This window comes from Sciurus carolinensis, chromosome 14, assembly GCF_902686445.1.
Source record: "Sciurus carolinensis chromosome 14, mSciCar1.2, whole genome shotgun sequence".
Classification (NCBI taxonomy): Eukaryota; Metazoa; Chordata; class Mammalia; order Rodentia; family Sciuridae; genus Sciurus; species Sciurus carolinensis.
The window spans coordinates 34,358,555-34,377,235 of NC_062226.1; the positions used below are offsets into that span (position 1 = coordinate 34,358,555).

An 18,681-nucleotide genomic window follows, 5' to 3' on the forward strand; every position below is an offset into this window, starting at 1 on the left:
GACTGAACAAGCATCAGAATCAGACTCAGATATGATAGGAATGTTGGAAAGATCAGACCAGGAATTTGGAAAGAACTATGATTAATATGCTAAGGGCTTTAAATGGATGAAGTGGACAACGTAAGGACACGTGGATGGGCCTCAGGGCAGGTCAGTGATTGCTTACTGTGTATGAGGCCCTGGGTTCCATCCCAGCACCCCTACGCAGAAAAACCCATGCCCCACGCCATGGATGACAGAAAGATGTACATGTTAAGAAAGAATAAAGAAGAAAAGTTAGAGATAAAAAACACTTAACAGAAAAGAATGTCCCTATAGCATTCGTTAGTAGACTGGACAAGGCTGAGAAAAGCTCTTTGATCTTGAGGATGTGACAGCAGAAACTTCTAAAACTGAAAAGCAAAGTGAAAAAAGATGAAATAAACCCACAAAAGAATGTCCAAGAACTAGGGACAACCACACAAGGTGCATTATGGGAAACTGGGAAGAGAAGAAAGAGAAAGGAACAGAAATATCTGAATAAGTGACTGAAAATTTCCTCAAATTAGTGTCAGACACCAAACACATAGGTCCAGGAAACTCAGAACACCAAGGAGGCTTCACACCCTCCCCAAAACATCTAGGCATACCATGTTCAAATTTTAGGAAATCAAAGAGAAAGAAAAATCCTGAAGTCAAAGGGAAAAACCACCTTACCTACTGAGGGACAGAAAAGAATGATGTCTAACTTCTCAGAAACCACGCAAGCAAGGAGAGTGGAGTGTTGAGAGAAAACCACACCAAGAGAAATTCTGTACCCTATGAAATTATCCTTCAAGAATGAAGGAGAGGCTGGGGGTATAGCTCAGTGGCAGAGTGCTTGCCTAGCAGGCGAGAGGGCCTGGTCCAGTCTCTGGGACCACCTAAAACAACAAAGCAAAACAAAACCCCGGAAACTGGAGGAGCGTGGTGCCAGCAGACCTGCCTGGGAAGATGTGTTAAAAGAAGCTCTTCAAAGGAAAGGAGAGAAAGGAAAGAAGGGGAAAGGAAACTTGAATCTCTATAAAAAGAAAGGGAAAGCATCAGAGAATGAATAAGTGAAGGTAAGATTTTATTTTTCATATTCTCCACTCATCTAATAGACAACGGTTTGTTCAAGATAAGAATAGCAACAGCATATTGGATTATGTATGCTTGTACACATAAGTGAAATGAATAGCTGCAATAAGGCAAGGACAGGAAGAAGGAACTGTTTGTTAGAGGGTTGTTATTACAAGGTATTTATACTACCTTTGGAGCAGGATAACAAAAGTGAACTTGGGACTTGGGGATTTAGTTCAGTGATACAGTGTTTGCCTAACAGGTGTCAAGCCTAGGGTTCAATTCCCAGCACCACAAAAAAAGAAAAAAAGGGTCGAGTTGGAATAGTTATAAATGTGTATGTCAAACTCTAAGGCAACCACTGAAGAAAGTAAAAAAAGAATAAAAGAAATAGGATTGTTATATTAAGAAAGGAGAAAGATAGAATCATTTAAAATGCTCAATTAAAATCAGGAAAAGCAGAAAAGTGTGGAAGACAAAAATAAGAACTATGCCTAACATGCAAGAGGCCCTGGGTTCAGTCTCTAGTACTGCAAACACATACACACACAAGGACAGGGACAACAGATAAAAACAGTGATAAACATGGTAGATATCACTCTAACTATACTGATAATCACTTTCAATGTCACTAATCCAAATATACAAATGAAAAGACAGAGATTGTCAGAGTGGATCAAGGCACAAGACCCAATTATGTGTTATCTGAAATAAACCCATTTTAAAGATAAATGTAAAGAAAAGTAAAGGGCTGGAGAATGATATAGGTGTATTAATTTCAGACAGAACAGACTTCAGTGCAAGAGAAAGAGAAGGTTACTTAATGGGTAATGGGTCAGTCCTTCAAGAAGACATAGCAATCCCTAGTGGGCATGCAGCTCACATCAGAATGTCAAAATACATGAAGCAAAAAAGAGAACTGCAAGGAGATACAGATGAATCCACTATTACGGTCAGACACCTTAACAATCATCTATCAGAAATGGACAGATCCAACAGGTAGAAAATCAGTAAGGACATACTGAACTCAACAGCACTGTAAGTCAACTGGATATGTGACATCTGTAGACTACTTCTTCCAACAACAGCAGATTATAATTCTTTTCAAGCTTACATAGAACATTTACCAAGACAGACCCACATTCTGGGACAAAAACACACCTTAACACATTTAAAATAACAGAAATCACACAATGTCTGCTCTCAGAACACAACAGAGTTAAATGAGAAACCAACACAAGAAGATAGCTGGAAAATGCTCAAATGCTTGGAGAATGAATAACATGAGAAAAAAAATTAAAAATATTTTGAGTTAAGTGAAAATGAAAATACGGCATACCAAAATTTGTGGGATGAAGCAAAAGCAGTGCATAGAGGGAAATTTATAACATGGGATGCATATATTAGACAAGAAGACAGAGCTAAATGACTTGTGGAATCCCCAGCAAGGGGTGGGCACAGTGACCATCAGCGACCATGCCAGTGACGGGGATGACAGTTTCAGGCACTCATTCCTCACAGGGACTCCTTCTGTGGGCAATCTGATGATCATGTTTGACAGAATATGTTATTAGCAAAATTTGAGCATTAAAAGTGAAAATGAAACAACCATTAAATCTGAAGAAGCTACTTAAGAGATTTGAGTTCAAAGCTAACTGGCACCAAGTCATATGCAAAGTGTCATTTTTGCTTAATTTCTAATTATCATGAGAATGTCCTTGGAATTCTAGTAGAAAAACACAGATAAAATGTCCAATATTTCAAAATAAGGCAATAAATAGCATTCCAATAAAAGTTGGTCAATAAATAAGAATCTACAGACATAATTTCATTCTTCGCTGAGATCAAATCACTTCTGTCCCTGTGATACATATGTGGGGTAACTGGGGTTGAGGACTGCAGGCAGGAGCAAAGGGATCAATCAGGACAGCACTGTGACATGGTCACAATGCCCCATATCCCAGTGCGGCAGGACACAGAGAGCCAGCTGACTGCTGGGGTCTGTACTCATTCCTCCAGGCCTCCGGGCCCTCTGCTGTTGCTGACAGGCCTCTGGGTCCAACTCTATCCAATAGCTCATGCTAACTATCTACTGGCAGGAGCTCGCAGGGCAGCCACCGACATCCCAACTGCTCTCACAAAAGACCAAAAGAAAACCTCACTGGACAATGTTATAAACAGGCATCACTATACACCTGTTAAACTACTCCTCAAATTTAATTTTTTTCCCCCAGTGCTAGGGAAGGAGCTCATGCATGCCAGGCAAGTGCTCTGCCACTGAGCTTTACCACAGCCCTAGTGCCTTTAATTTTAATAACAATCAAGAGGCAGGTGTGAATGTGGTGAAATTTCATACTATTGCATGCTGTCAGTTGTGATGCGCACTGGAAACTCACTCAACCATGAAAATGACCCACCAATGTCTTGTGATTATGTAATATTCCACTGTATAGATGTATAATTTATGCAATAAATAAACTTATGCAAAAATAATAATGAAATAGTCTCCAATTGGTTATTTAGGTTGCTTTGTCTTTTTGTTTGTGTTTTGCTAATATACACATCTGCAGGATTTCTCTTAACATGACAGTAAAAAGTGTAAACAACCTAATTATTCAACAAGAGGGAAATGTCAGTTCAATGGAATATTCTGCACCTTAAAAATTATTAGGGACTGGGTGCAGTAGTGGTGCATGTCTGTAACCCCAGTGAAGTGGGAGGCTGAGAAACACAAATTAGAGATCAGCCTCAGCAGGTTAGTGAGATCCTGACTCAAAATGAAGAATTAAGTTGGGCACTTGTGGTGCACACCTGTAATCCTAGTGACTCAGGAGGCTGAGGCAGGAGGATCATGAATTCAAAGCCAGCCTCAGCAACTCAGTGAGACCCTATCTCTAAAAAAGTACAAACTAGGGCTGGGGATGTGGCTCGTGGTCGAGTGCCCCTGAGTTCAATCCCTGGTACCCGCCTCCACACACAAATAAAGGGATAGGGATGTAGCTCAGTGGTAAAAGTGCCCCAAAATAAACAAAAATGACTGTGGTTATAGCTAAGTGGTAGAATGTATGCACAGTACACAGAAGGCTGTGGGGTCAATCTCCAGTAGTGGGGGAAAAACAGTAATGTCAAAACTATGAAACCACCCCCACCTCAAAATGCTAAAATAAAGAACAGAATGCAAAAATGCATCTGTATGAGGACCGCAGCTTTAAAAATATACTCATGCATGAAACCAGAGAGGGAAAATAGGAACAGTAGATATAATGGAAGAACTTGACTATAAGGATCATTAAAATTATTTCCATTATGGTCAGGATATTGTTAGTGGTAAAAAAAGAAAAAAGCACCAAAAATACTCAATGGGTCAATGACTCTGCACTTACTTAGTACCCATAAGCCATGTTGCAGCAGGAATTCAACTTCTACAGAAATTACCTGCAAGTTGAGCAGTGACTGCCTGGAATGGCAGCTTCCGGAACATGTCCACCAGGGGCTGTACTTTCCTCACGTTGACTAACTCATGCTTGCCATAGTCCAGCTCGTATACGGACACCAGTCCATTGGCCAGGATCCCTTTTAAAAGCACCCTGTGCCACCTAGTTGCATGTTGGATTAAAAAGAGAAAACACACAAAGTCAACAACAGCTTTAGGGGTAAGTAAACATTTTGTGATAAAAAGAAAAATTAATGAAAGTGATGATTATCAAAATAGAAAGCTATATTATCAGAGAAGTTTTTAAAGCAATTGCTGTTTCTTTTCCCAAAGGTTGTAATTCTGAGCTTTCCCACTGGCTCATCTGATGGAATCTGTGCATTCAGGAGACTTTGATGGGTCTCACAAAGCTAATGAAGGACACTGATACATAAACTACCAACCATCCTTAAGCAGAATGAAGCAGATGCCGTGGAGGACCGTCAGGATAGACCAGGGGATCCCTTTGCTCTGGGGAGACAAAGTACAGCCACACATTTGGTATGCAGCCTGTGGTTTGGAAGGTGAAAACAGAGATGCACGTAGGACCAGTTGGAGCTGAAGAAGTGCTTGAGGTGAAAGCACAGAAGACTAGGGAGGGCATGGTGTATGCGGAGATGGAGGAGAAAGCCTGAGACCCGAGGTTGGGAGAGATCAAAACAGCTTTGAAAAAAAGTTGACAATTTAAACTATACCAAGGAAGATGCTGAAAACCAAAACCAAACACAAACCCAACTCATCCCTTAAAATAAAGAACCTGGACATGGTAAGAGGATGTGGGGAAGAACAGGAGTCTGGTTTCAGATCTGGAATTCAAGGAACCAAAAAGAAATTCACATGGAAATACTTTCCCCTTCTGGGGACATGGATAAAATGAGAAAAACCTAGAGTTGGAGGTTAATATATGAAGTGCCATTTTAAAGTCCTACAGTCTCAATGACATGATTGAAAAGGATTATTAAGGAAAGGAAAACTATTTGCTACGGCTCAGAGAAAAGCGTCTATGGAGGTGATCTCAGCACCTCAATGGTAAGAGAGGGAGTCTACCCCAGGTGGCAGGCCCAGTCATTCTCTGGAACATGTTTGCCATCCATAAGCCCAGGGAACAGCAGACTTGTTATTGTGATATACTGCTGGACAGGGACAGGCCAGCAACCACCTAGAGAAGATAGGGTCTACAAACCATGCAGCTGCCCTGTTCAGGGCAACAAAGAGAACCTACCAAAAAAGGGGCCCACTTTGAAGCACTGTGCATGACTGGTAGCCACTGGGGGAGCTCCAGGAACCTCCAGACAGGTTCTGAGTGCGACAAGCAATAATGCGCCAGTCCCAGAGATAACGGGGACACAGAATTCAGAGTACATACCAAGTTTGGGGGCTCTGTAGATCTGAGCTGAGTCCCAACCAGGCCATTTTCCAGTTACGTCACCCTGGACACTTTATTTAACCTCTCTCAGTTATCTCATGTGCAATATTTAAGTCACTTGCATAAATACGATGTGAACAGTCCCTAGGACAATTACTTGGCATTATAATAGCCATCATTGGAAGATAAGCTTCTGACCAAACTGAAGAGGACTTCACATGTGAAAATGCCAGTTTGGTATGGGTTGCTAAGTTGTGAGCACAAAAAGACAAAAACATTTGGTTTTTACCAATAGCATTGTCTTTAAATTGTACAGGGCAACAAAATGGTGGTCTGGGTATTGACTCCATAAACAAAGAGATACAGAGCAGTGGGGAGAAAGCCTCAGAAAACAGATGTGCTGTATTTCTGTTTAGCTTCAATTCTCAAAACCAGCACTTCATAAAGTCTTCTGTTTTAACTAGATCACCAACTTCAGTGCAAGGCATTGCCTGGAGTTTGTTAGAAACACAGATTCTGGGGCTCCACCATAGAGATGGTGGATTCAGGATTCCTGGGGTGAGGAAGGCGATCTGTAATTTAAATAGGGATTCTAGGTGCTTCTTATTGGGATAGCACTAAGTCTTAACCTACTGCAGTTGGGAACAGAGTATAGTAAATAGCTCTGAGTCTTAAGCAAGAAAGATGCTCCAACACTTAACACTGATTCAGTTCATGAACTTTAAAAAAATGGATAATCTATTCTTATATAAAACAATCCTTGATTATCTGGGAATAAGTTAACCAGTTAAAGTTCAAGAGTTCTTGGGCAGAACTATTCAAACCCATAGAGGGTGGGTGGGGAGTCAAGGGCCTACCCTGCAGGCCTCCAGTCTATTGGTTCTCCTTCCCCACAAAACCCATTTCCTCCAAGTAGGACCCTCCCCGTCATTGTTAATGTGCTCCCGACAACAGTCAACAATAATCTGGTGTTAAATGTAATTAAATTACAGTGCAAAAAACTCTGATTGAAGTAAATTGACACAAACTAAATTAAACCCATTTATGCTACGGTTGTAAATAACATAATGACATAATATCATAGTAAAAGTAACTTTTTAAAGATGAAAACCTTGCAACAAACAGGCTTGTACGCTTTTCACCAAAATGATAATTATTAAACTCTTCGCTTTTGAGATTACAAATTAGGATTCTGTCCCATGAAAATGTTGAAGATTTATACGTCTATGTTTGCTGTCTTAAGGAATAAAAGCATTTCTTGTAAAAAAAAAAAAAATAAGCAGTTTGACTTTTTAACCTGAGTGTGGGGTCTGCCTGTGTGTGTGTGTGTGTGTGCTGGAGAGGGGAGACAATTCTTCACATTCAGCGTCAATGTTAAGCTTGTCCATTCCCCTCAGCAAGCTGGTGTGAGGAAAAGATGGCAGCTGTGCCATTTCCCAGGCTTCATGGTTTCGTGGAGAAGAGAGTGGGGAGAGGAGAGTGGAGGGCTTGGGCCTCAGTGGGATGGAACCAACCATCCCAAGGGACTCTGGGAAGAGGGTGTGGATCCAGGTGAGACAACAGGAAAACAGACTTGAGTGTTAAACATATGTAAGGACTATGGTTCTCACAGTCCCAAGGCCAAAGAATAGTCATGCAATGCACTGTCCTTCCTTATAAAAAGTGGTGCACTGCTAGGAAGAAATGTATGACATATATCGATCTTGACATATCAAGAAAGATTCAACAAGCAATTTCAACAGGTAATTTCTCTTCTAGGAACCTACTCCATAAACATCAGAGAAACAAAGATTATTTACAATAATCTATCATTATTTATAATAGTGAGAAGTCTGAGAGAAAAATCCTACATAACAAAAGAGAAATATTTTGATTTTTCTATCCAACACATTATCATTTGGCCATGAAAAATGTTTGGCCATTATCAAATGGCCATGAAGAAACTGTATCACATGGAAAAATGTTCACAGCATGATGATGGGGGAAAAAGCAGATACAAAATTTCTATATAATAATAATATACCAATTATATAAATGTACATATAAAACTAGAATAAGTAATTTAGCAACTATTGTATTTGGGTAGCTGATTTTAGTTTCTTATGCTTAATATACATTTTACTTTTAAAATAAAAAAGTCATTCAACAAGAAAATTGATTGTTTTTTGAATAAAAGTGTTTTTCTAGTAGAAAGAAGGGAAAACATTTACACCTTCATTTTAGGTATATAATCAGGTTTTAGCAGGAACAGAATTAATTGAAATTTTAGATAAATGACATCATTTTAAATATTAGAAAAATTGCATAATTCACTGGTTTTAATTCAAATTCAAATACATTTTTGTGACTCGAAATCCCCCTGTGAGATTAAGGATTCCTGGTATTATTCTACACATTTTTCCTAGGAGCAGAATAAAAAGCTTTGTCCCAGGACCTACTTATTTTCCACTTTTGCAGCATACACTTGGTCTTTTTCCACCGCTATGTGGCGCTCCTCAGACACACTGTAATACAGAATCATCTCTTCCATCAACACTTCCAGCTTATGTATCTCCTGCCAAGGCTGGATGACAAAGTAGCCTGGGTGACAGGCCACAGGCACATACACATCCATGTGCTCCCCTGGCTTTGACAAGTGGACAGGAGGTGGCAGTTCTTCCACAGAGAAAGATCTGGTGTGGTCTGCCACGGGCTTTTTGATGACTTCTGGGAAGCTCTTTCTGAAATTCTCTCCGGTGTTGCCTGACACGGGCGTGTTACCATTTTTGCTGCTGGGAGAGCTGACTGTGTTGGATACAGCACTCAAGAACACATCCTTCTGATGCTTCCACAGGTCTGCATTTGTAATCTGACGATTAATACTGCGATGAGGATCAGGGAAGTTCTTGGGAGTAAATAAATACACATATGTGATTCCCCTCTTTTCATCCACTTTTGTAACCTTTGGAAATGTAAAAACCAATTAAAGAAATCCAAATTAATACTGAATTCTAAGAGGCAGTTATAATACTAATCTTAAATATTAAAGCACAGCATTTTGTAAAAAATACTTGCTAAAATTTGTTTTATTTAAGGTAAGACGAATTGTCACAGCCTAACGGTAAAAAGAATCAAGTCAAAATAATCTGTAAAGTAGCAGCAATCTTATGGAAATGAAAAGCTCTGGGAAAACCTTATCACTTTGCTACACAGAGGTCATTATCACTGAGAAAAGTGGTTCTATACATCATGAAGAGAGCTTTCAAATTAATGACGTTCCAAAACACTCACAGCAGAAATAGCAGCATGGTGAGTTCCTGTGTGCCCATCACCCAGTCTCAATAAAATCATCATGAGGATGGCAAAAGCCCTGGTCATTGTCCAGGCTGGTGTACCCTCACTGAGACAGAAAAGAAAAGCTCTGATGTCCCCACACCCATGGGTCCAATTCCTTGTTTGGCCTAGAGTATGTCCTCACCCCTCACCCTGTCTACATGGAGAAGGGACCTGGGGAGAAGAAAAGAAAGCCAAATCACAGTTTTGCACCTTCCCCAGGAGGCCTTCTGACTCTCTAGCCACCTCTTTTCTTTCTGCTGGGGTGTCTGTATGGGAATACTATGACTGATAAGTGGGACTGCACTGCCCAAAGGCCAGATGACTAAACGATTTCCATTATCTTCTGTGATTTACCTTAGTGAGACACTTCTAGCTGTATCTATCTTTTATCAGAGCTGCAAATGAAAAGGCAGGAACAGAGGCAGGGAGGGCAGCATATTTATGATACATTTAAAAACTAACTATTAAAAATAAATTTTATTGAATACCATAGCTTCAGGAGTTTAACAAGTAGCTAAGAAAAAAATGGGTAGCTGAGAAAACAACACTCACTGTCACATGACAAGTGAAGAATATAAAACAGTGTGGTATTAAGCATGCAACCATATACCATAAACCCTAGGGGAATATAAAGATAGGGAAATGGTGTAAGCTAGAATGATTTAGAGATCTTCATGTAGACATTTTTGTAGGACATTTTGTGGTTATATGTTTACATAAAATAATAATATTTGCGTCAGTTAATAACAGAAAACATCATCTTATGTTTCTGTTCTTATAAATAGGAACAAGGTTTTTCTTTTTCCTTTTTTTGTGTGTGGTATGGGGGATTGAACTCAGGAGTGCTTAATCACTGAGATACGTAGCCAGTCCTTTTTATTTTTTAAGACAGGGTCTCACTAGGTTGCTAAGGCTGGCCTCCAATTTGCAATCCTCTGGCCTCAGCCTCCCAAGTTGCTTGGATTACAGGCATGTGTCATCATGCCCAGCATAATTTTTCATTTTAAGATGCAAAAATGCAGAAAATGAAACAAGAGCTAGTGAAATAAGAAATTTAAATAAACTAAGAATAAAGGTTATAAACAGATGATGTTTATAAATCTATTCTACTTTAAGAAAAAAACAGAGGACATTTAATTACTAGCAACAATTATCAAGAGATATGTGGTCCTTCTGCAGGTGACTTAATTCCTTATCATGATACAAAAGTAAAACAGAGAACCATCTCTGATATCTTATTAATAATGGGAAAAATTAAATCAATCCTTTAAAAGTAATATCAGGCATACAGGATGACTTCTTAAATAAGAAACAATTAAACCATGAGATATTTTACAGCTACAAATGTAACCAATGTTTTGCATATAAAAATGTGTCCAATGTGAAAGCACCAGTTTACAGTATCAAAATTCTCCCACACAAACCAGAGCCCCTCTGATCAATGGCTCCAGCTCCCTTTCTAGAAGTACCAGGGCCAGTAAAATAACTAACCTTAATGCTACAGTCTGAGCAGTTCAGAACAGAATCTCTTAACCAGAGCACAGCATCTGGTGTCCACATGCCAATAGATTGTGGAAGATCAGCTAAACAGCACTTTATAGCCTGGAAAAAAAAATAACAACACACACACACACAATTAAAAAGTGAACATGCACTCAAGAGTAATATCAGCACTACTTTCTTACAAAGAGATGCTGTTAAGGTAGAGGGTATCAGGGTTAGGTTTGTGGCTCAGCAGTAGAGTGCTTGCCTGGCACGTATGAGGCACTGGGTTCAATTCTCAGCACCACATAAAAATAAACACATAAAATAAAGATCTTAAAAAAAAGATACAGTAATAGCAGGTAGCGACAACCATAGCTCTTTGTTTGAGCTTCGCTATGTTCCTGGCTCTATTTATGTTCCTACTATTGCCTTTACTCCTCTTATGAGCCAGGGCTCGTACCAGGCACTTCTCGTCCCATCACACCTCTGCATGGCAGGTGCTGGGACATCATTTTACAGACGGTGAGACAACTCAAGAGAAACTAGTTCCTGGAAGGCCACAGAGCTGAGCAGACAGGGCTGGGCCACATTCCCACAGTTGTGTGCTCTAAGCTGGACTTAAAAATGAAGTTATTCTTTGAAGGAAATACAGCTTCCAAAGGCTCTTTCAAGAGGTTTCAGTGCTCCACAGACTCTCCCGAGTAGCTCATGGGACCAAGTACCTGAGCTCACCTTTTATAGGAGGCTATGATGAGAATTAGGGGGACAGGAAACACTGAAATTCACAGGTATCTGAAGGTCTCATTTACTCCAAAGCTACCTCCCCCTTCCTCACTTACCACGCTTCTGGAAAATGACTAGCAGGTAGCAAAAGGTGACCTTGGGGATCCCTTCAGCCTCATGTGATCTTTTTGTACCTCTTGGGTTCCTCCCTTCCTCCCTTTTCCTCCCATCCTGCCCCCTCCTCCCTCCTGACCAAGCTCTCACAGTGCCAGATGCATGCGGTGGGGAGGGGTCACTCAGGGTGGAGGGAGAGGGCCCTCTAATATCCGCAGGGGCTGGCAAGCAATGGCAGGAGTATGGGTCCAGTGGGCTAGCAAGTGGGCAAGCATGCGCACCACCCACGGGGCAGTGCTCAGTGTTGCATAATACCAAAAGAAAAGACAGAAGTAGGCATTTTTGTGTGGGGAAAAAAAATTCTAATTTTAAAATCCTGGCAACCAACTTACAGGTTTAAATTATAGTAAGAGCCAAGAGCAAAACACAACATTTATGAGTTGGCTTTGGCTGACAGACCCTCAGTTTGCTACTCTGACTTAAACCTCTTGGGGAGATACTGTTAGCCAGAGTCTTGGGTTAGCTGGCCTTTAAGAACCACCCCTGTGGCCCCTGCCAGTAGTCTTAACAACTATCAAATAGTAAATCCAGATAAGATTAACAGAAAAAATATTCAGGACCAGTTCATGCTGCAGCATAACAGAAACTACTGCATGCCTTTCAGACTGGCAGCGGAGAGTGGGCCACAGCCCCCACCCTCCCAGCCAGAGAATCCTTGGAGGTAAGTAAGGCTGGCCCTGGATGGATGCTTCACTGAGGAGATGCAAAGGCCAGAACTGTTAGAGAGTACAGCAGCACTTAGGGTCTATCAGCCTCTGATATTATGACTGAGCAAAAGGACTCAGAAAAAGGATTCTGAAAACAGGTGTGAATAAGAACTAAACATCTGTGTAATAGCTGTTGCTAGAAAAAGCAATGGAGACTAGAGTAAGAGAAACACTAAAAGCCATGTGAGGTATGCACAGCTACGTTTTATCCACTCAACACTGAGGGCAGGAGGTGTCTTCTGGAAAATACTGTCGAGGTATTTTGTAATTACAGAATACCAAATACCTTTTTTAAAAATAACTAATTTCAATACAAAATACTTCTCCAAAAGGTAATAAAAAGTTCTGAACAATTTGTCAAGATAATTAAAAATCCTTATCATCTGAAATTCACTAAGAGAGGAAGGACAGGCTGACATTAATCTTTTTACTAAACTGTATGGAGGAAAAGTCATATGAAAATGATGAAGCATGAACACCCTGAAACTGTACAGAAATCGGTACTGGCATCTAATAATTAAAATGGAACCTCTAACTGGACAACACAGCCTAATGAATGCCTCAGTGTACCTAAAAACAAACATTTATCAAGCAATACTCTATAAGCATGAATAGGCTTTCTGTCTAAGTCAGCTAAGTTTTACTTCTGAAATGGCAAACAATCACATTTGGACAATTTCCAATTTTCTTACAAATTAGGACTGTAATCATTGGCAAGATCAAAACTGAGATAGCATCTCATAAACTGATCACTAACACATCCACACCTCTTCCAGAAAATCTCCAGACTTAAGACATATTGTACCTGGGGTGGTATTGCAATCATTTCATGGAGAAATCGAGGTGGAATTTCTCTGAGCTCTGACACTTTTACAGACGTTGCATTGCCAGAGTCCAGGAACTGAACATCAAGAGCCCGGCTGCTGTGCACATTCGTGATCTGAAATGAGAAAGGTACTGGCTGATTTTTTATACTCAAAAGACCAACACTTCCATGCAATTACATTTTATATAATTCAAAATTGCATATTAAAAGCAACAAAGATTTACTAAAAATTCCTCTTAATTTTCAAGTATTCTTTGAAAGCAGAACTGATTTCAACATCTAGTTTCTAATTCACTTAATCAGTAATAATCATTAAAATAATAATCAGTAAAATTCATAAGGACAGAGATGTTTACTATTTTTCTAATTCTAGGATGTGATGTATTGTAAAATGACTTGATACATTACTAAATATTGATGATTAGACCAATGCAGTCTGTTCTCTAAAATATTAAAATGTGAGGGGCTGGGAATATAGCTCAGTTGGTAGAGTGCTTGCCTTGCAAGCACAAGGCCCTGGGTTCAATCCCCAGCACCAAAAAAAAAAAAAAAACAAAGAAACAAACAAACAAAAAAAAGGGAAAATACTACTATATCTTGGCAAGAGGAAAATGAAGAATGGAGGAAATTCAGAAACAAAACTGTACTTGCAGTGGATAAATACTGTATATTAAAAAAAATCGGTTATAGCTTTGTCCAAAAACCTAGTAATTTTTATCATTTTGCTAACTGAAAAACTTTGAAACTCAGAAAGTTTTAGACAGGTAAGATAGAGTCGAAATTAATAATTCAAAAATGGGAAAATGACACACAGAGTCAATTACTTCTACAGTAATTACTTTGTAATTATTTGTATAACTGTCAAGAATACATCATTTAACACAGGATCTGCTTCTCATAATCATTTTTTTCTTCCATTGCTAAGAGAATATTCAAACCTCTGCCTGCTTCAAAGGTAGACAATACATAATTTGATAGTAATACAAATAACACCAGATATTTATCCAAGTATTTGGGCATACACTTGCCACACAATTTGCCTAAAATTCACGGTCTGAATTTAAACATGAAGACACTCAAACTGAGAAAGTGTTTACAAAATGATGCTATGCTTCATAAAGTCACAAATGACAAAGAAAGACTAAGCAACTGCCAGTGGGAGATGACATAACCACCATGCAATGTAGATCCTGACTTGAATCCTGGACCAGAAAGGCGACTCTAGTAGAACAACTTGGAAATGTCAAAAAGTTTTACAGATTAGTTAAGAACTCTGTATTAATGTTAATTTTCTGGTTTTTTAAAATGATACAGGGATCATGTAAGATGTCAACTGAAGAGTACAAGGTAAATGGGACCGCACTACTATTTTTGCAACTCTTTCTAAAAAGTCTGAAATGATTTTTTTAGTTTATAAAGTATTTGTACATTTACACATTATACACTGCATAGCACAGAGCTTTAAGATCTGGACAATGCCACGTTCTTTCTAGTGAGTCATGTTTTTGAAGTTTATGGCTAAGCATGTAGCACACAAGCCCTGGTCATATAACTCCAGAGCTCAGACTCCCCACACATTTGCATTAATGAGAGACAGAACTAAGTTTTCTTAAGGGGAAAATCAGTACGTTAATTTATCAAAATGTTTCTGTGCAGCATTTAAAAAGGAATAGAACAATGGTTCTTATCTTTTTGTGGTTGGTTTGAGAATCTCATGAAAATCATGCACACTTCTTATCCCAAATACATAATACAAGTGCACACATAAAATTTGCATATTATTACAGAAGGGTTCAGGAATCCCCACCCCTCTGGCACTGAAAGTAGAGGTCCTTGCATCTAGATTAAGAACCTCTATAGTACTCAAAGAAAAAAACCAGAAAAATAACATAAAAGCTGAGATTTTCAATATCAGTAATTGGGCAAACTAGATATGGAAGGGAGGAAAGAAGGGCAAGAAGAAAGGAAGATTTGAGAAAAAAATTAGCAACCACAAAAATCTTAAACATAACGTTAAAAAATGTAGAAATAATAAAATGTAACCTCCTTTCAAATTTCTAACTGAGTTTAAAATTGCCAGGGACTGGAAATAAAGTATGCGAACACAGGGCCTTAGACCTGGGCAGGGGGAGAGAGGGTCCGAGACTCCCCCAGCAAGCCAGAACTCTCAAGGGCTACACCGTCAACGGGCAGGAGACTTTGGAGAGCAACTAGGCACCACCTAGTAAAATATGAAGCTGTGTATTTCCTGTACCCAGAAACTACTTCTAGGTAGTTACCCTGGAAGACAGGCACAGGAAGGTTCAGAGAAATGCTGTTTATAACAAAAAAATGACAAGTAATCTAGATGTCCATCATCAGAAGAATGGAGGAATAATATGGGCATATTCATTTTGTGATATCATACAGGGGTCAAAGTAGATGGACCAGGGCTGCACCCATTAATAGGGGTGAACATCTCACAAACACAGGAAGTGAAAAAACATGTTTCAGATGAATCAACACTTTCGGCTATTTACTTAAAAATTTAAAAATGTATTCATTTAGCCACGTTTTTACTATACATATTCTACATATTCCTTTCTATATATTCATTTCTATAGTTATCCTATCTAGAACCATAGAATTATATAGTTTGTATTAGTTTACAGGACTATTAAACATATATAGTAAAAGTATATATGTACAGATACAAATATATTAAAAGTATAAAGAAATGAATAAGAACAAGAAACACCAAATTCAGTGGGTAGTTCTCTCGGGCAGGAAAGAAAAGAATGCAAATAGGGAGATCAATCATTCTGGTCATCTTTGCTTTCATAAACTGGTGATAAGTCCATGTGGCTTATTCCTTTTTAAAACACCCACTTGTGTATCTTTGAAATGTTTCATAATAAGTTTTTAAAAAGCTAAGTGATGATTTTACCTCCACTCGTAACCACTTTCCTTTGCAATGGAAGAGGCAGATTTTCCCACAGAAGGGTAATGAGACGAAGTACTCAGAGGTCATGTGCTACAAAACAGAAACATGAGATACTTTTATTACTCTTGGCAAAGAACACATTGCTACACCACTAGAAACAGACACCAAGGAGCTGGGGAGCTATTTTGCCCACATGTAACCAGACTTCCTGTGAGACCTTTCCTTCCAGGGGGTAAGCCTCAGTGGATGTGGCAAACACACAAGGGGTGCAAGAACTTGTGTCTTGCCACTTGTACGTTTGTTGATGTCAGTGATTTCCTCTTCCTGAGTGTACAGGGCTCACAAACCAGCACTGTTAACACGTTAGCAGAGGTCAGCACGATTCATTTAGGCTCTGGTTCCACCATCAGTTACACATGAAGAGGGGTGCTGAATCTCACAAAAAGAGGACAGCAGATGGATGAAGAGTGAGGAGGCTGGGCCAGCTGTCCATAAGGCCTCTTCTTCCCATCTTTTAACATTAAGACTCAAAGATAAGATTTTAATTCCAAAACAAAAGAAATGTTATCAATACAAATATCTATTATCCATGCCAATGAAATGCCAACAAACTGCAGCTGCAGGTCTCCATCTGTCTCTTCTGCCTTAGCCTGAATGTCTCTTTCTGCTCAGGTGAGTGCTTCTACTCTCTCCAAAGGCAACATCTCCACTGGCTTACCAGAGCCCTGGGAAATGCCAAGAGTCCTTTCCACAACCAAAGGTAATAAGGACATCATGCAAATGAGTCAACAGGGACAACCTCTCTGGTGGTCTCAGATTTCTCCAAGATACATTAGCAAATTAAACTTAAGTAATTACCTTGAAACAGATAACTTAACACACACACACACACACACACACACACACACACAAATGACATCTTTAACACTGATGGAGGTGGACCTATAGACATAATGTAGCAATGGACAGTAGTCTGAATTCAGGTTCAATCTGACTCAGCAAGTATTCTGTAGAATTTATTCTATGTATACACAACTGAATTAGGTACTGTAAGGGATATAGAAAACTGGCAAGGCACAGTCTCTGCCCCCAGGAAGCAAAGTTAAAATACAAAGCTGAATAGAGAGTTCCAAATTGCCCAATGCACCTTGTAGATTAAAGGGAAAGGGTTCTCTCCCCAGGCAAAGGGGTCAGGGCTGAAGTGGCCGCAGGACTTAGTTACTTGGAAATCTCAGCATATTCTGAATTATGACTATAACATTCTAATGGATGTAAGGAAACCACTTTTGGAACTTAAAACCTCTACAGATCCTGATTCATAAAAAAACCACACTAGAATAAAAGGGTAAGGAACTTATTAGTATAAATTGCAGACACATTTACCATAGAGAGCTCAGGGAGTGGTGCCTGAGAAGGAAGATGAGGGTGGAGTTTTATTCTAAATCCCAGGGTTTCTCCTTTGCCTGCAGCAGCAGGGCCAGCTGGCTCAAACCACAGTCACGGGCAGCTGCACTGATGGGTCATCAACTGCATGTTATAAATAAAGTCTTACTATACACCAGGCACTGGGCTAACCAGAAAAGCAACTATCCATAGGACAATCCCTAGGAACACACTATCATCAACTCCATTTTAAAATGCTGAATATGAAGGGTTTTTTCTCTTAAAGCTCTGAAGCCTGGGGCTTCTACTTATTCTAGAAATTCTACCTCAAACTATTAAAATTATCCCTTTTTCTGCACTTTAGTGAACCATTCGTGTGTGATTTTAGGACCAACTGTAGAGGGGAGGATGTTCTTCCATACCTTGCAGTGGAAGTAGTCTTCTGTCTTATGCAGAAGGTCGTTGAGCTTGTTCAGACCCTTACAGGGCACCTGGCAGTAGAGTGTTCCATCAGAGCAAATGTTAGTCACTTTGACATTTGTGTACATGGCATCAACCTGGAACAGACCAAGGGCACACCAAGAATGCTTCAGAATAGAATGTTCTCATCTCCATAAGCGGTATTAATTTACCTAAATATCCCATTTAAAAGCCTGCATTTTAAAATCATCTAAGTTAGATGACAGTATCAAATAAAAATCTTAAATGTAAAAAACTACATTTAATTATACTGGATCCTTTTCTTTCCAAAAGGAATACCCAGTATCACTTATGTCAGGCACAAAAGAGACATTTTGCATAGATTACCACATTCCATTGTCTGAAAGGCTAAAAAGGTAGTGAATTTTAGTTTATTTTTTCCCATTCATTGAGAATGAGAATTATCCCATAAACCATGTTTTTGCAACATTCACAGAAATGAAAATAAAAAAACTCTCATAAAACCAATTCCATGACCAGCTGGCTTTCTAATCACAGGATACATGAATTTCAATAATTTAAAAAAACTATAATTGAGATTTAATTTTAGCCATTTTTAAGTTAAATTGTAGTAAGAAGATAATTATTAGTTCTACTTATTCAAAACACTCCACCAGGGTTTTTATGAAGTCTTTAAAATGATCATTTTAAAGATTTTGTACTTTTATTTAGGGTAAATGTTTTGTGAGTTATTTAAAAGTTTCCAATTAGAATGGCTGTTATCAAGAACACAAGTAAAAATAAGTG

The 18,681-nt window shown here is 39.1% G+C and overlaps 1 protein-coding gene across 1 annotated transcript in view; it reads right to left on the reverse strand.

Moving 5' to 3' along the window:
- The window catches only part of Tdrd7 (tudor domain containing 7), a 64,464-nt gene that overhangs the window by 3,387 nt on the left and 42,396 nt on the right, over positions 1 to 18,681 (reverse strand). The window contains exons 11-16 of the mRNA XM_047524129.1: positions 17,877 to 18,011; positions 16,075 to 16,161; positions 13,128 to 13,262; positions 10,725 to 10,835; positions 8,357 to 8,859; positions 4,516 to 4,676 (exon numbers count right to left, since the gene is read on the reverse strand). Coding sequence (XP_047380085.1) covers positions 4,516 to 4,676; positions 8,357 to 8,859; positions 10,725 to 10,835; positions 13,128 to 13,262; positions 16,075 to 16,161; positions 17,877 to 18,011 — 1,132 coding nt within the window. The remainder of the gene's footprint in view (positions 1 to 4,515; positions 4,677 to 8,356; positions 8,860 to 10,724; positions 10,836 to 13,127; positions 13,263 to 16,074; positions 16,162 to 17,876; positions 18,012 to 18,681) is intronic.